This window comes from Acanthaster planci, linkage group LG08 (genome assembly GCF_054643075.1).
Source record: "Acanthaster planci isolate LZ-2023a linkage group LG08, COTS_SCS, whole genome shotgun sequence".
Lineage (NCBI taxonomy): Eukaryota > Metazoa > Echinodermata > Asteroidea > Valvatida > Acanthasteridae > Acanthaster > Acanthaster planci.
The window spans coordinates 17616289-17635034 of NC_141784.1; the positions used below are offsets into that span (position 1 = coordinate 17616289).

General features: G+C 43.1%; 1 protein-coding gene across 1 annotated transcript; it reads left to right on the forward strand.

The window, feature by feature from the left end:
- Positions 1–717: 717 nt before the first annotated feature.
- yme1l1 (YME1 like 1 ATPase) lies at positions 718–18628 on the forward strand. Its single transcript, XM_022250461.2, has 17 exons — positions 718–909; positions 1826–1999; positions 5988–6138; positions 6690–6794; positions 7512–7624; positions 8289–8514; positions 9665–9741; positions 10363–10453; positions 11309–11461; positions 11980–12175; positions 12674–12786; positions 13300–13344; positions 14265–14375; positions 14649–14800; positions 16020–16220; positions 16940–17050; positions 17653–18628. The coding sequence occupies exons 1-17, from the start codon at positions 880–882 to the stop codon at positions 17779–17781; spliced, it is 2178 nt and encodes a 725-aa protein (XP_022106153.2). The 5' UTR covers positions 718–879; the 3' UTR covers positions 17782–18628.
- Positions 18629–18746: the final 118 nt, after the last annotated feature.

Genomic DNA, 18746 nt, shown 5'->3' on the forward strand with positions numbered 1-18746 from the left:
ATCAAATTGATGTTCCTGGATTTGGTCGATTGCATAAAGTTTCATTCAGAATGGAGAGAGCACCTTGTGAAATGGACACCCCTCTTTATGGGGGGGGGAGTTTTGGAGACACATTTTCCCTTTTACCTGTTTTTTCTCTTGCCCGTAACTTTGCATGTCTATAGATTATAAAGATGAACAAAGAAACTGACTGGGGCATTGGTGGGTCTTCCCAATTACTTAAACTACATGTAACTAAATGAATAAATCATTAATACATTAATTAATGAAATAAATTTAAAAATGGAAATCCTCGGTACAAATATCATGGCTCATATTTCGGATTCACAACAGTTTCTGGATGACGCCTTCCTTGGTATATTCCGGGCAGTGGCAACTCCGGGGACACACTATGTACTTTGCCACGGGAAAATCATTAGAATTTATTGCCAATTCTGAGACTGAGACTAGTCTTAAAGGCTGTGGAAGCATCCTTTTAAAATGTTGAACTTCTTGTGTAAAAAAATCGCTTCCAGGAACCCCCTCCGCATTTGGGGGGCACGTTGGAGGCACCGGTGAATTAAGCTTTTCAAGAGCAAAAGATTTCTGTTTCAGAATTTTTGCTTAGCTTAAAACCCAAAAGTTGGGGGGGGGATGCGTACAAGTTAAACCGCGTATGAAACAAGGTCGTGATTTGAAAAACTTCACAATTTTTTGTCCTTCAACAGCGCCCCCTCTAGACTTATTTAACATGATGTCATCACATGCGCTGAAAAAGATTGCATTTGGTTGTTGTGTATTTCGTTAAAGAAGGAAACTGTTCGATTGTAGCGACCAAACAGGTCAAAAAAGTCTTCAACTGCGAGCTCAACATTGAGAATCTGCTGCAGATTCGTGGAAATGTTCTCTGTGAGTGGAGTGAGTGCGCAGGTAAATATCGAACGCCTTGTGAATCGCACAGCTTGGAATGGGGGATTCCCTTGCATAACGTTTGTGCAGTAGGCCTACATGCACACGGACATCACTTGACGACGGCTCTGTGCATAAACCTATTATTGGACTGGCCTGAGAAATGTGTTTTCTTAGTAGGATGCGTTAATTAATTTATCGCGGTATTTCTCACATTTCCCAATCGAATAGAGATTTCTCGCTCACCTTCCTGAATTGTCCTATCCTTTATGTCCTTGTTGTTGTGTAATTAGAAGATTTTGTTTATGGTTCAATTTGTTTTCTATGGCTCAGAAATTGTGTGTGCGCAGTGTATGCAGCGGAGGTCGAGTCTCTATAATTACGACATCGAGAAATGGTTTCTATGAAGGCCCATAAAGCACTTTGTTTATGAATAAATATAGATAGAAATGGTTATTGCTTAAAAAGGAAACAGATAGCCACACTGTATGATAAATGTTCTATTTTACTTACAGTTGACTCCGTTTGACAGGCTTCTGCTTAAAGATGCTATTCGCTTAGAGAATGAGATGGGAGTAACTGCTCTGCATCACTTCACATTAATCTGACATGGAATGGGCCCCTAACTTAAGAACACTTTTTACCTCAGTATCAAATGTAGTAGCAACTTTGAAATTCGTCTTATTACTTAAATTGGTGTTTGCAGCAGGAGTAATAAATGTGCAGGTATATTGCAAATTCCATCCTCTTGGTAGACCCATTCTTTTATCGATGTCTGAAACAATCCTTAAAAATGTCTGCTTTCTGAGTTCTAATTCCCCAAGAGTTATGATGATCTCCTTAGGCCTGAACTATTTCTTATTCATAATTAACGTTAGATATTCTAAATATCCCTTAAAAATTGCTAGCAGTCTTGGTCTTCCTGCTTTGTTTACAGCAACTCCTGGGGCCCTTGCCTCATCTGGCCGCTGTGCTGAACTCCGTCAAGGCCACATCCCGTGACCCTACCGCAGCAGCATGGGCTATCAAGCACAGCAGACAGAAGCATCGACAAGGCTCTGGCAGTCAGGTCAGAGCATCTGATGCAGACTTATTAGAGAGCCTACAAAATGTAAGTAGAAAGTTCATTTGGAAAATCATGCGGGAATTCTCTAGAGCCACACACAGTTTCACTTTATGCCATTTCATGTACCCCAGAAAATCCATGTTTTCCTACAAATTCTTGATCTGTTATGTTGTCTGGGTTGAATTGGCAGGCGTTGTCTTGCATTGACTCTAAGGAAAGTGTTCAGTTGACCACTTTAGAGAATTGACTCCTGAGGAAAGAGAGGTCAAACTGCTGATTCCAAGTTTGAATTTGGTTCCATTCGATTCTGCTGTACAGTTTGGGGCTGTGCCTAGTTCCTCGATACCCACAGCCCGACCGCTGATTACGGATAACCGGCCCGGTTTTGTCAATCTTTATCATCCAAAACTGCCCTTGTAAATTTCAGCACAACATTTCAGAAAGGGAAGCATCGTTTTCTTTTGTTTACTCGCTGATAAATTGTTGGAAAACATCGGAAGAAAGTATGGTTTGAGTCCATTCACCAACAATTTCCTGATGTCTAGATCACAGATGAATCAACAAAAAGAACCGGTCAAGACATGCTGCTGGTGCAACTTTAATACCTTGAACCGGCTGGATTTGCTTGGTGGTGCACTTTGGTCTTTTCACTCCCATCACTTGTCTGCACACTGCATAAAACAAACCAACCCGTCACTGCAACCAAATCCTGCTTTTATGCGAGCCTGATTGCTACATTTGACCAAATTGTGTATGCCTTGCATGACTCCATGACCAGGGACCTTTCTTTAGCTTAAAATTTGGATTTTGTAACTCGATTTTTAGCCGTTCCCCCGCGATCCGTGTTGCCAAGATTTTTATTTCACACTTGGAAACCTAGAAATAAAAGGTGTCGTTACAATGTAGTCCTGTGCATTATTAGTGCCGAAACACACCCCAATGAGAGAGTACCAGCACAGCACTCAATCCAACAGCTTGGCAAAAGAGTGGGTTAGGAATGCATGCGGTGAAAAACACTTGATTAACCACTGGCTGCCGGGTGGTTTGAAAAATGCAGTGCACATAATCAGGACTTTAACAAAATTTTCAGTTTTCCAAATTCTTCAAAAATTCATCATTTCAATTAATGGACGTTTACACCCAGATGAATTACTGTCTGGTCTCCCCTCCATTCTGACAGACAAAATCTATTGACGCCCGAGTATTTCAGCGAGGCCTGCAGCCTTGTAAAAAGAGCCCAGATAATAATAATAAATAAACATTTATAAAGCGCCATCTATCTAGAAAACTAATCCGAGGCACTAGAAGAGACAGTAAAATCAGGTTGATGACACTTATGAAGTGCCAATAAAAGAACGCTTGAACAGAAAAGTTTTCAAGTTTGACTTTAATGCTTAAATTCAGTCCAGTGTTCTGAAATCATTTGGGAGGTTGTTCCACAGCACTGGTGCGGCCGATGGAAAGGCTCGACTTCCATAGGCAATCCGTGTTCTTGGAATCGCAAGCAGATTCTTGTGTGATGAGCGCAGGTTACGTTGTGGTACATGTACATGGGGTGTGTTGGGGTCACATAAATAACCTGGTGCCAATCCATGTACTACGATTTTCCACATGAACAGAAGAATGTTGAACTCAATTTGCTCGCAAACAGGCAACCAATGGAGATGTTGCAGCACTGGCAAGATGTGGTCAAATTTGTTAGATCTGGATAAGACTCGGGCAGCTGCATTTAGAGCATGGTGGAATTTGTCTAACTGGTACGATTTAATGTTGGTCAGTTGAGAGTTACAATTATCCAGCCGAGAAAGAACAAAGGCATGAATGAGTTTGGATGCAGATGTGTCATCAAGTACTTTCCCTATGCTGTTAACGTTGCGAATGTTACAATAAACAGACTCGCAAATCTTCCGAACGTGAGTATCCATGGAGAAATTTTCATCAAAGACAACTCCTAGGTTTCAAACGGTGGATGAGGCAGTGATGCATTCTGAACCAATGGTAACAGTTCGGTCCTGGATCAGAGCTTGCTGGGATTTAGATGCAATTATAGCAAGATCAGATTTGCTGTGATTCAGCTTCAACTTATTGGTAAGCATCTGTGCACTTATATCTAGGATGCATGCCTCTAACTGATGCTTAGCAGAGAGCTTACTATCAGGAGATGATGGATCAAATGGAGTGTAATGTACAACTATGTGCCATCTGCATAGAGGTGAATTTGAAGACCATGTTGATAGGCAATGTTGGCTACCGGGCTAAAATACATGCTGAACAAAAGTGGGCCAAGCACTGATCCTTGGGGCACACCAAATTGCCAAGCTGCAGGAGATGATGATGATTCACCAATCTTCATAGACTGAGACCTGTCCGATAAGTACGACGAAAACCACTGTATAGGTATTCCTTTAACACCACACGACTCAAGACGTTTAATTAATAGTAAGTGATCCACAGTGTCAAATGCAGAAGACAAGTCCAGAAGTACAAGAAAAACTGCCTGTTTACTGTCGACTGCCCGGAGAATGTCCTTGGAGACACGGATGAGAGCTGTTTCAGTACTGAACCATCTCCTGTATGCAGACTGAAATGACTCAAATAAATTATTGTCAGAAAGGTGATCACATAGCTGTATGGCAACCTACTTTCTCAAGCACTTTAGAAATGAACTTGAGATTAGACACCGGTCGATAGTTTTTAAGTTCCTCAGAGTCCAGTGATGATTTCTTTATTAAAAATGAGTGAGACAATAGCCTGCTTAAATGCTTTGGGAAATTTGCCTGTTTTGTAAGAGAGATGTTCAGAATGGAGTTGATGACGGGTAGTAACAAACGCATGTGATGTTTCAATATTAAACCAGGTTGGGATAGAGTCAAGAGAACACGATTTGGATGGCAATGCAGAAATGATGTGTGCCAGCTCCTCCTTGTTAACTGGCTCAAACATATCCATAATTGGTGTTTCATTGCACAGAGACTGGACCTTTGTGCTGGGCAGGGGATGAGACGACTCCAGTTTGTCACAAATTAAGCAAATCTTGGAAACAAAGAAATTGCTGAACCTTTCTGCAAGCTGCTGGGTGTCCGTGTGACTGGGGAATTTGGGGTTGCTAGAGAGATGAAAAGTTTGATCAATGATCCTGTAAAACTGTCTGTGACCACTACAGTCGGCAATTTGCTTGCTGATATATGCAGCCTTAGTGGTGTTATGTAACTTTCTTTTGTTCACGAACCTGGCACAGTGCACTGCTGACCTCTTTTCAACAGGGGCCAGATTAGCGTGCAGCGGTTCTGTGTGGCTCATCGCTGCGGTGGCGGAGCGCTTTTGTCCCCGGTGGTAATCCGCTCGCACTAAATGCCCCAAACTGTGGTATACTGTTTCATAACAAGGCTGGATTTTCTCCACTATTGAGAGTGGAAAAATGTCAGTAATGCCCAGCAGCCTGGTCTTTTGTTCCGAGAACGGTCTTTTATTACAAGGCCCAGTTCCCTTTGTCCGTTTTTGGAGACCCCGGCCACGCGTATAAACACACGGTGCCCGAAACCGGGCTCCCCGGCAGGAAGTGGTTACTGTTTTTTTTTGTTATTTCAATGATAATTATGGGTACAGCCCGTTAAGGGGATCGGTTACCGGGTTCTCACACTACCCGTAAAAGCTCATCACTCAGAGAGTTGCAGAGAGTACATGAACTGTAGTTCATTAGCTGAGTAAAAAAACAAACAAAAGCACGCAAACAAACAAACTTTGTAATCTTCGCCAGGCCCATTTTGGTGTATGTTCTCTGTTAATAATTTCCAATATTTGACTTTTTATTTGTAGAGCTGCAAGTTTAAAACCTGTTCAGGGTATGACTCCTGTAGACACAAACTGATCAGCAAAGGGTTCACATAAGTCTCTCACCGTCCTGGGAAAATCCACCTTCTGCAAGTGTTAAACACTTCCTTCCCAGCAAAATAACAGGACTTTAGAACTAGTTTCTGGTTTTGTTTGGCCTAAATAAGTCCTACTGTCAATTCTCCTCTATTTGTCCGACAAGGTTGCACTCAATATTGAAGAAGTTGGGGCAGCTCATCTACCAGAAGGTTGGGCAGACAGCCTCCTGGCTAAGATCCCACTCAGACAGAATGGTGACGGCGCCTGGAAAGAATCCCACATATCGGCACAGTCTTTCTTTGAGAACAAAAACGGTGAGGCGAATACTAACTTTAAAGCTCCGGCTTTAGGTAATGCGTGGTGAGTTCACTTCATTCCAGTCTTAATGAGTTTTGCTCGTGAAGAGCGTACCCCGCTTTTACCCTCATATATTATTCTCACACCCGGGCTATGAACCCAAACTTTGTCCCCAGACTTGAGGAAACAAAAGATAATCTTCAGATCTCACTCCCAATTTTTTCATGCAAGGAATTCAGAATCTAAGCACTATTGTGCGGATACAGAATTCTACATGATTTGAAGTATCTTGTAATGTATAAACTGTAATAAGTAGGTAAACTGCAGCCAGTCAACTTAAATATACCAAACAGTATAATGTTGCATTCCTGTTTTCAAGATGGTTTATATTGTCAACATTTTCAACACCAAAGTGTGAGAGATTTTCAGTTCAGGATCATCTCTCAATCCCGCCGCCGAGTTAAAATTCCAGAACCACCCCCGAAAAAACTTGTCATGTTGGGTGTAGGTATGCCTTTACATTTGCAATGTGTACTGATTTTTTTCTCAATTTTTCTCTCCATGTCAGGTTTTCCAGAACGCCTGCTACGTTTACGTCCTTCCTCGGCCTCCTTCAAGGACAGACATCCCCTGCTCGTCGATTACAGACTTGGCACAAATGGCACTTTACAAGGTGAGCGGTTCTCATTCAGACTTGATCAGAAAGGTTGGTCTCTGTACATCCCAGGTGGGAGTGCCACTTTGAATGCCAGCACTGCCAGCCACAGACAAACCTGCCACTTTTCCTTCGATCAGCCAATCGCCGCAGTCATTTCTCTCTGTGTACGCCAACCCATGACACTGTCGCAAGACTTTCTACGTAGATGTAGACAAAGAACGAAAGGGCATTCCAATAGCTTTTCCCCAATAGCTTTTCTCTATTAATTCCATGGCCAGTTCTTGCTCTCGGCCATCTTACAATCATTGCTGTTTGAAGAAGAATATCAATATGTACGTGTATTGCACCTGCCTTCAGTTTTCCTGAGTAGTTACAATGTACATGCATTGGTTATACTTTCTTTTGTAGCCCTATACCTTAAATGGCTTTTTAGCCTTGTTCAGAGCAAATTTGCATTCAGCATATTCAAATCAACAATGCTGTACAAAGTCTTCCGTTGTGTGGAATTTCCTTTTTATTTCCGGCTTCTTAGCCATGCCCGAATAGATGGAAACCCAACTTTGACTCTCTGTACATTTTTAAGTGTCTGTTTTACTTAACTATCCATTTCGAAAAAAAAAAAAGAGGTGAATTCCCAGAAAACTGGAGGTAACAGTGCCCTTGACTTAATTGGGATTGTTTAAAATTGGAGGCAAACAGTTCTGACTAGATAATTTGTTGCATTTGTGACAGGTTTTTATCAGAGCAGAGGGTTTAAGACAAAGAGGGCAGGGACCGCGAAGAAGCTGCGATCATCCAGCGTGGACGAGGAACCACCCAAAGGAATGCTGTCCAGTGCCTTTCAGGTACGCATCAATCAACCTGTACATACATTGCAAAATGGGTCCAAGCACTCTCACAGACAACAGACACATTTGATGGGGAGCAAGTGTACTGTAATTTTCAGTTTGTTGTAAGTCTCACCGGAATTTGTATTTGGAAGTTTGGGTCGGGGAATTCACAAAGGCAGTTAGGCATAGATATGGGTGGAGTTTCTGGCTCCATGTATAATGTGTAAGAGTGTCAATTGTAACTCAGAATTGTTGCTTTGCAATTAATTTCTGCCATAGAAACTTTAGAATAAGAAACTGTGGTAATTTGGGTTGTTGGGTGAATTGTGGAGAATTCCAAAAATTTCTAGACCCTCAGAAAAGTGAAAGCGTAGGCAACAAAAAAATGTTGGAATGACCTGAATAGTCAGTGTCTAAGAAGTAACATTCATCACCTAGTCAGGAAATCTACTACTGGTTGTATACGTTGTGAACCGATTAAGCCCTAGCCTCTTAGAGTGTACCAAAAGGTAAGCCATGTCGGAATTACTTCTCTACAGCTTCAAATAACACATGCGTCTGTGGAAGCCATAAGCCAGCAGCTTCGTACATTTTCTATAAATCACACACGGCATGGTATTACTTATGGAGAATTGGAGATTGTCATTGTAAACAATGTGAGGTTTCTGGTTTCTACCAGAGAGTCACAACGCGTGAACCAACCAAGCTAAGCGACAAGTTGGAGTCAGCCCTGGCCGCCAACGAGTCCCGCATCAGCGATGGGGACTCCTTCAAGATTGGCTATGTGGAGGGATTCCTCAAGGGCAAGGAGGAGCCCAAGAGGTCAGACCGCCTCAAGACCTGGACCACCATCCTGGTCATTGGTGTGCTGATCTACCTGTACTTCAAGATGGTGTCTGTGTTTGGTGAGTCGAGCACTCCCTACTAAAGTGCCTTAAGACCCTTAGTAGTGACAAGCACAGTTTGATGAGTCTAAACTGCCCAGGCTGATGACTTTTGTCATGATGCTGCCATGTTTGTTTTGTTCCCTGTAGACCCATTGGCAATAGTAATACAACTTCACATGTTGAAAATAGGGAACAGTCTATATTTCCTTCCAGCCTCAGTTTGGTTACATTGCTGGGAATGGTAGAAAAGCAAGATGGCTGCCCCATAATGGGGATCTATGCACAGTTGTGCACATTGTGGCATTGGGAAATTGCTTCAGGCAGAGTTTTTGGGAAGCCAGTCACAAATCCTTTTGCAAGACCAGTCACAAGTAACAGGCTGAATAGTGTTGAAGAGATGGTTTTTGTCACAGGTCCTTTGAACCTCCAGTGGCTCGACTTCGGACTGGATGACTTGTTTGGGCTTACAATGGACTTGACCAGCTTATTACAGCTGGACAAAATAATGTGCAACTTGACTTGTACTTGGACAGCGAGACTTGTGACTTGACTTGTGTTAGACCAAATGACTTGTGACTTGACTTGGACTTGCATATAATGACTTGTGAGTTGACTTGTGTTTAGATGAAATGACTTGTGACTTGACTTGCCCTGTGACCAAATGACTTGTGACCGGACCTAATGACTTGTGACTTGACTTGGGCTTGCATATAATGACTTGTGACTTGACTTGGACTTGCAAAATATGACTGGCTGCCACCTTTGGACTGTACTTACCACACACACATCGCACACAGGTTTGGAGGGTGTGCACATGGGTGCACTGACATATGCAACAAATGGAGTTGGCAACGACTTGCAAAATTTGGGACCGAGACAAGTCCCCCATTAGTCATCCAGATGGAAATTCAAGTCATGAGCTAATCAGTTGAACCGTCAAAAAGGGCTGTCGTTCCTGCAAACTGAAGAGCAGATATAAACGGGTGTTGTTTCATGGACACTTTGCAAGAGGAGCCGTTGTAGAACAGCGATGTGAAGCCATTTTCAGATGATTTTTTTTTTCAATGAGTGCCTTTTTGACTTGATATTGATCTCATTCTTGAGCATAGTTTGCATTTCTTTGCAAATGCTGGAAAAATTTGCTGTATTCTGTGCATTGTCCCAACAGCGCGAGTGTCCATCATGGGACCATCAAATGTTGACAGCATGAACGTCAAGGATGTCAGCTTTGATGACGTTAGAGGGGTAAGACTGAAAGGCTTATTGATTGTTGGGCTGTTGGACCCAAGATGTAAAAACCGAGAGTCCTGTGCACCTGAAACAAGATATAAGGTGCTTTGGGTTTAACTGTCGGAGTATTTGTTCTTTTAACCCTCCTATGCTGAAGTCACTCTTTGGGTCATTTGGTGAACACCTCAAAGAAGCACAGCTGTGTTGTGTTATGCACTGCACCAACTGTCCCTCACAGGAATATCAGATTGCACTTTTGTGCTGCCCAACAACTGTGCTTCACTGTTTCATGTGCATCATTGTGCAGTAAACCAAATGCAGTGAAGAGGACTGCACAAAAGACCCTGGGCCATTTTGTGCTGGCAGTCTACTGTGTACACACTGAACCTGTGCACGTTTGAGTTCCATATAGACAATACATGCTCACCAGTGACTGGGGGCATTTGTGCACATTTGTGCTGTAAAACCAAAGGAGGGTTAAGGCCATGTTCAGACCATGTTCTCAGGTACCTGTAGTGATTTCTCTCTACATTTAAATGCCTAGGTTACTGAATGACTTGTTAAAGCATGATGAAAATGTCACTGTATAAAAGTCTCTTGTGAGCCTTAATGTTAAATCTTGTTCACATCTTGTAGATTGACGAGGCTAAGAATGAGCTTCAGGACATCGTCAGCTACCTGATGGACCCTGAGAAGTACACCAAGCTGGGCGGTAGGCTGCCAAAAGGTAAACGGATTCTATCAAGGAGTTGTAGGCCAGTGTCCGAGTCTTGTGTGTGGGGCTGGGTTCAGGACTTAGCTGGTGACATGCAAATACACGGGCACATGCTGGCAGCCAGACATGGCCCTAGCCCATTTCAGACACGGCTTACTTCCAAAGTCTCTCAGCTTTGCCCTGTTGTTGATCCGCCGATGCACATTTCTGGCAAGCACATAAAAAAATCTGCTCAGCCGAAATGTGTCTCAGTCAGTGTCACATAATGTTTATTGCTGTTGATCGTTGCATTGCTGGCTTTGCTTGGCACATAAATTTGCTTCTGTAGAGGTCGTGCACGGCAGCCATGTTTCCAGTAAGAGCTTTTGTTCCACCCTGATGCACGAGTAGACCTTTTGTGCTATCCCTCCGTAACAAAAGCAGTTACTGGAAAGATGGCTGCCATGCACAAACTCTATAGCAATATTTACCGCTTGGCAGCTCCTTGAGACTGAAGCATTCGCGTAAAGTTTCTGGCAGTGATACTATCATAATTAGTGTGGGGGGGGGTGGGAGAAGGTAGGGTGGATTGCATGTTTTTGTTGATGTGTGCATTTGTCTTAGTGTTGCCTGAATAAGACAGTTGGGCTACAAATTGATAGTTCACGTGATACAACACTGTTCATTTATCATGGGAATTGTGGATTCAAATCCTGCTTCAAAAAAGCTTTATTTGGTAGGGACAACATTGTCGACAATATTTTGACATGAGATTACGATGCTCCTGGTGAAGTGCTGTTTACATTTTGCAAGATACATTTTACGTAAATTGATACATTTTGTGGACCTGGCCATCTTTCATCTTCCGTGCTGCCATCATCTCTGTAGGAGTGATGCTGGTGGGTTCCCCGGGGACAGGCAAGACCCTGCTGGCCCGGGCTGTAGCCGGCGAGGCCAACGTCCCCTTCTTCTACGCCTCGGGCTCGGACTTTGACAACATGTTTGTGGGGTCGGGAGCCAAGAGAGTCAGAGACGTGTTTGGTAAGTGGTTTACTGGAAGGGAAACAAAAGATGTAAGATCAGAGCGGTTGTGGTAAACGGCGGTAAACGGTTGTAGTGTGGTTGATGATGAGCCAAAGCAACCCGTCCTATTCTCTGACATATTCCAAACTGCCATCCACCAGGTTTGGAGAATTGTTACTGCTGCTAGCGTTGTGACGTGGGTAACTGTCCTGGCCACTAGCTTCTATCCCGAATGAAATGTATGGAAAATTCAATAAGCACCAACTTAGGGCCACTGTAGTATAGTTGCGCTAAGGTGGGCATGGTATGTCTGGTGTTTCTGGATTCAAATTACACCAGTTTTCTTTTCTGAATTGGGTATTGATTTGAAAGTTTAAGCTCCACATTGTGGAGCTGGATCAGCTTATGAATCCTGGGATGCGTTCAAGTTTAGAGTGCCCCGTCATTTAAGAGAAATGAACGATTGAATTGACAGTACAAGAGGTGAGAATTTAGTTTTTCGGCAAAGAATTTTTCTTGTCTGTTGAACCCTCCAGGTGAGGCCAAGGCTAATGCCCCTTGCGTGGTCTTCATTGACGAGCTGGACTCAGTGGGCGGCAAGCGCGTGGACTCCCCTCTCCACCCCTACGCCCGTCAGACCATCAACCAGCTACTGGCCGAGATGGACGGCTTCAAACAGAACGAGGGCATCGTGGTCCTGGCGGCCACCAACTTCCCGGAATCGCTGGATCCGTGAGTTTTCAGTTTTTCAAAAGACGCAGCGTTGCTACCAGTCTGCACAGCCTACATGTAAAGCCTGATTCTTACCACATAATGACCACATAACCCTACAGATCAATAGGAACAATGCATTTATGAAGCAATTCGACACTACCACTTTTTAGTTGACCATACCCTCTTTACGGTTTTCGGATTAGCATTTAGATACATTGTTTTGTTTTTTTGTTTTGTGTTCACTGACCTGTTATTTTCTCACGTAGGTGAAACAGTCTTGTTTTTTTGTCACCTACAAAACTGTCCCGTTAAATTTGCTTTCGCTCGTTTGATACCTCTTCCGTTTGGCTGTGATTTGTTCATTTCACTTCTCCCATTATCTGCTTTGTGGCTTAGTGGCAGGGCCAGAGATACCTCCGTGCAGTTTGTCTCTCAGAATTGGGGGCAGTGTGTTTTTTGGAGACACCTTGGCAAGCATTGTCTTTCAAACATAGACTTTGGGTTTGTGTTGGACAGGGCTCTGACAAGACCGGGTCGGTTCGACATGAAGGTGATGGTCCCCAAGCCCGATGTCAAAGGTCGTACGGACATCCTGATGCTGTACTTGTCAAAAGTCACAATGAGCAATGGTGAGTAGGCATAGGTTTAGATATTGTATTCACAAGATGACGTCGGTGTTATGATGGAGATGACGGTCCAAGTGGCTGTGATTTTGCCTAATTTGTAGCTGGAAATTGTGACCCACCATTCCAATCGATGCAGAAGCACGTGATTTTAATGTTGGACAATTCCTCTTCTTCACTGTTAATTTTCAAACTTCAAAGTGACCCATAGTGCAGATTTTGTCTGCTGAAGGTGTTGATAGTTATGAGCAGTGAAAGCTGTAGAGTGTACATCGTTCATTTGTGTATTGGTATCGTTCAGGTAAGGGCTTACAAGCCTTCAGCATGGTTTTCTTAATTCGGTCAAAATTTTTAGTTTAGTTCAGTTTTTCAAATGTATTTCAGCAATAAAGCTTTGAGACTTTGAAATTTGGATAAACCACCAATAGCAGCAGTGATATTAATCCCTAGCACGTCAAAGCCCTGAAAGATGGTATAAAAGAGTCGTTGAACACTTTGCATGATACCTTTCCTTTACAGAGGTGGATCTGGATGTGCTTGCGCGGGGAACTGTTGGCTTCACAGGTAATGTATTCACCATCAATGCCATGTCTCTCTGTAGTGTATAAAGACATTAGCGCATCATCTTATGGATTGCAGTGCCAAACCGCACTTCCCGACAAGTACTTGTAGCGTAAACAATATCTGTTGTAGTTTACGGTCACTGCACACGGCAAACACCCTGTTTCTGCACAAAACTGAGCATGAGTGTACGGCCATGTGGCAAGTTCAGTCCATCACAAGTGCAGGCACAAGTCCCATCACAAGTGCAGTCATAAGTCCCATCACAAGTGCAGTCACAAGTCCCATCACAAGTGCAATCTCAAGTCCCATCTGAACAATGACATAGGTGAATAATGACAAAGGGTTGCTCCAGTCACAGTTCACTTTGAGTAGCATGTGACTTGGCTTCAGACTGGATGACTCTTGTGTTGGATTTACTTGGACTTCTCGGGACTCATGAAGGACATGAATACAACACGAGAGTTTAGCACTCAAGGGTCCTGCATTGTCAGCACTCTCCTGTCCCTTTTAACAAAGGTCCACTTTTGTGACTGTTGAACTCAAAATTCTGCCTTTGTGATTACCATTCCGTCGTACTTCTTGTTATTTTTTGTCTCCAAAGATCTTGACCAGGGGACAGGGAATATGCGGGTATTGCATGGTTGATTCTGTGTGGCTCAATTTTTTTTTTATATAGTAGGTGTTGTCTGTGGATGAGGGGGTACGTTTAATTTTTTGTAGCTAAGATTTTTATCACAACAATTTTTATAGATATGCTGTAGCTTTGTAATATTTATGTCTTTGAACTCTTTTTGTTTGTAGTTTGTTTCACCCCTAATGATCAGCCAGGTGCCTGGAAGGGCTACCCTACTAAGAATTGATAGAAAAATAGAGAAGATTATTATTGCTGCCACCAGTGAATGTTTGCTTTGTCATTGCAGGAGCCGATATTGAGAATCTGGTGAACCAGGCTGCACTCCAGGCAGCCAGACTGGGCAAAGCTGCAATAGACATGAAGGACTTGGAATACGCCAAAGACAAGATACTCATGGGTAGGTGTAGCTCGGTCGGCTTTCTTCTGTACTGCATGCTTCTTTATGGGTTGTGTACATTTGACACGTCTTGTTTACCTTGTAAGCTTTTGAGATGATATGTAGGAAAAAGTCTTTGTACATTTATTTGAAATCTTGAGATTCACTAAGGCATCACTTAAAAGAATATTTCCAAATTAACTAAAGTTTGAAAGATGTGGTAAATATGGTGATCAACTTTTATTGAAGAATTTGAATTTTTACTTGTTGATCGTCGTTGATTTTTTTATCAAGGGCCCGAGCGAAAAAGTGCTCAGATTGACGAGCACAACCGCAAGATCACAGCCTACCATGAGGGTGGGCATGCCCTAGTCGCCTACTACACCAAAGGAGCAAAGAACATCAACAAGGCTACCATCATGCCCCGGGGACCAACGCTGGGCCACGTAAGTCAACTGCTGGATTTTCGGCCTAGGATGAGAACAGAGGGAATGGGAGACTTTGAGATGCTTGGTGGCAGCAGACAAACCGCTCCTTTTCCAGTTGTGTGCATGTTCAGAACTGGCAAGAAGGACCGGTTTGTTTGCTGTCACCAAGCGTCTCATTGTCTCCCATCCAAAAGAGTGCATTTAGTGCACAAATTATGCACAACCTTTCTGTGCTGCTAAAAAAATTGTGAGGGTCGGAACTGCCAAATTCATGGTGGTTATCTGCCTTGTGCAGAAGCACCCCCTCATCGGTTGAAAAGAGCCGTGTTTGTGGGGAGTGTTCATTTTCGTTGGTAGCCATGCGATAGTAACTTTCGCATTTCATAGTTGTTGTGAACCAGGGAAGTGCAGTTCCTACTAAAGGAACCTCCATTGTTAGGTAAATGGTGCCCTCTCTTGGTCCCGTTTGGGGCAGATACTTCTGAACTCTAGGGAGCCATGTAAAAAGTTGGTGTTTTTTACCAGGACACTGAGGTCGTCCTCATGTCCTCTCTCTTAAGAACAGCCGGAGCATTCTGATTGAAACGTCGAGCTGTAACTCACTGGTTCTTTTCAGAGCCACATCTCTTCCAAAACAGATATTACCTTGCACATGTGCCTCCGCAAGCCCTCTGCAGTTCAGTCACCTACATGCAAAGCTTCAAATCTTACATTGGCAGTATTCCATTTAAGTCTAAGAGCTATTTTTGTCAGAATTCACCTGTTTAACTGTGCCCATCAAACGGAGGCATTTTGTTACTTTATCGTGTAATGTGTAGAATTTCTGAAGATGGAAGTGTCAAGTAGATTCAAAGAATTTTTTCAGGTAGAGCTGAAGAAATGTGCCGAGTGTAGAAAACAATTGACTTGGATGTTACTGGGCAAAATGCTGCTCATCTTGCGCACAAACAGCCGCTCAGTTTTCACTTTACATTCTATGTGTGGACGTTCCTACATTGTTATGTACTCAGAGAAAAAAGTGAAATAAACTTTACTCATACTGAGAACAATCTCACGCCAAAAATTTTGCTAAAGTCCCTTGAGTGAGTGTGTTTGGACGGGTTTCACTCTGCCACAGAGAGAGGACAGAACAATGGTCAATCTTTTGGCCTCGGTGGTAGGTGCCTGTGGTTAGTCTGTGCCCTCGATGGTATAGCAAAACACGACTATGTTCGCCTGTGTGTGTCCCCTAATCCAGGTGTCATTGCTGCCGGACAAGGACCAGTGGAACGAGACCAAGTCACAGCTCCTGGCCCAGATGGATGTGTGCATGGGGGGCCGGGTGGCCGAGGAGATCGTCTTTGGTGGTGACAACATCACCACGGGGGCCTCCAGCGACTTTGAGCAGGCCACTGCTATCGCCCGGCTCATGGTCACCAAGTTTGGCATGAGCGAGAAGGTGAGGTGCCTTGGGCTGGAACTCGGAGGCAGGCCCTCTAATTCTCTGAGCCTGCATTGAAGCTTAATGGGACAGTCATCTCCCTCCCCACGGACACCAAAACCTGTCTTGTAGATGGTGCGAATCAGCATTAGGATCACTGATCGAGATTCAGATCAGTGTGAAGCAAACAGGCCCTGAGAAAGAGAGATATTCAGGGACAGAAACAGGGTTTCTTGTTCTAGATCAGAGAGGCCTCTTATGAGAGGAAAGAAAGCAGAATGTTACTGTCAATTCAACCCTCTCTAAAGATGGTGAAAAGGCAAGCAAAGGTGGTTGTATTCTGTAATGAAAAGATCCATCAGTCCTTTATGGCTGATTTTCTAGATTAGACTGATTATGGTTTTGTGCACATACAAGTCTTTGTACTGTTTTGCAAGAATACATCACGATGGGCAAATAATAAAGAAGGAAACGATAAACGTTGATTGCACAGGACACAAGCAGTTGTCACTTGAATGCAGTGTTACTCTTGTCTGCCAGTACCATTGAGTTTGTAATCACAGTTTTGGCATGATGGTATGGTCGGGCTGTATCACTGAGATTAATTTTGCTTGTTGTCTACACAGCCTGGGAAAGATCCAGCTATTTTGTTGAAAGTTACTTTTAGGTGGCAAATGTTAACTGTTGCTCTGGATGGAGAGTATTGATTGTTTTTACCGTGTTCTTTACCGTGGCAGCTGGGAGTGATGACATATAGTAACGCCGACGAGATGAGCATGGGAACCGGGCAGAAGCCCAGCCCAGAAACCCAGTCCTTGATTGAGAGTGAGATTAGGGTCCTGCTAAAGGTGAGTCCATTTCAGGAGCGAGTTCAAAGTGATAACTTGCTCAAATGCGGCAGCTAGGAAACGTCTATGCGCAGGTTAAAATGACGGCACACTAGCAGTTAAAATCTCAAAAAATGTTGACTGTCTTCAACTGTCCCATCTTTTTATGGAATTTTGCATGGACTTCTCACTGCACATGAACAAGTTTATTGGCAATATTGCATAATCTCAGAAAGTAAAGTTACCTACTTTTAATAGCCCTGTTATTTTATTGGGGGGGTGGGGTGATTCCAGTAGGTCACTTAACAGTAGAATAATTCATTGAATTGTACAACATTCCAAGTGATAACACCACTGTCTTATGTACACTTTCCGTGTTTTGACTATCTGTAGTATTCAACTTCACATATGGAAATATTGGTTATTTGCCCGACAAGCATCAGTCGTAACTGATATCACTTCCAGTCACTAGCAAATGTTAAAGTCTTTAGCCACATAGGTTGGCCTAAGACTTCCACATTGTACAGTGGAATCCCCCAAAGCAAATGCCCACTCACTACCACTGCACAATTATTTCTGTCTTTCAATTTTAACGATTACATTTTGTTTTTTTAACTCACCAGGACTCGTACGAGCGAGCCAAGTCTATACTCAAGACTCACTCCAAGGAGCACCGGCAGCTTGCTGAGGCCCTGCTGCGCTACGAGACGCTGACAGCCGAAGAGATTGGCGACCTCTTACAAGGCAAATAGGAAATATGAACCCTGACCTCTGAACTTGAAGGTCATCTTGTCAGGAAAGGAACACAGATCTCTGATAGCAAGGAAACAATTTGTGGAATTCCAGTGTCCGAGACAGATGATTAACTGCATGAAACGGGTCAGGAATTAAGCGTTCCAAAATTTAATGTCAGTGTCAGAGGTCGCTCTAGGTGAAACTGTAGGTCACCAGTTTCAGATGACTTCTAGTGGCATCTTATCATGGAGTTATAAAATGAACTTTGACCTGAGACGTCAGTGAAGGGAAGGGGTCAAAACTGTTATCAAATTTCCGTTGTGTAAGCCGTTAACCATTTTTATCTGCAGAAATAGCCCCATCTACAAAAGTGATTCACATTTTAAGTAGGTGTAGACATTCTCAAATGTAAATCTTTTGTGCTGTTCTTGAAACAAGTAGAGCAAATAATTAACCAGAAACTATAGCAACATTTAGTCTGGCATTTATAGTTGTGACTGGGGGAATGTCATGGCTTTGCTTGATGCCACATGAATGCCTTTTGCGCTGCCAGTTTTCAACTCAATGCGCACAAGTTGGTGATGTCTTCATGTAAAAGTACTGCAGCTGAGTGTGGAGAGCAGTGGTGGTGCTTATCCTTCACTCAACAGTAAATTTCCAACTGCAGATGGTGCATTTCTAAAGAGTACCCTATGAGCCCCGAGCTGGACCAAGAGAGGGCGCAATTTTCATCTGAAATGCACCAGGGGCAGTTGGTGTTAAGTTGGTGTTATTTTCTGTTTTAAATTGATTTTTGTCTAGTTTCACGAGAGGAATATTGTCTCTTTATTTCTGAATAACACGACAAATACCAATTTCCCTGTACCAAGAGACTTAACTACATGTATATCACTTTGTCCTTGACTCTGGACTTCTTTGAAAACCCTTTTCATTTGATGTGTCCCAAGTTCAGACTTTTTTTTTCTTTTCCCTCAAGTTTTAA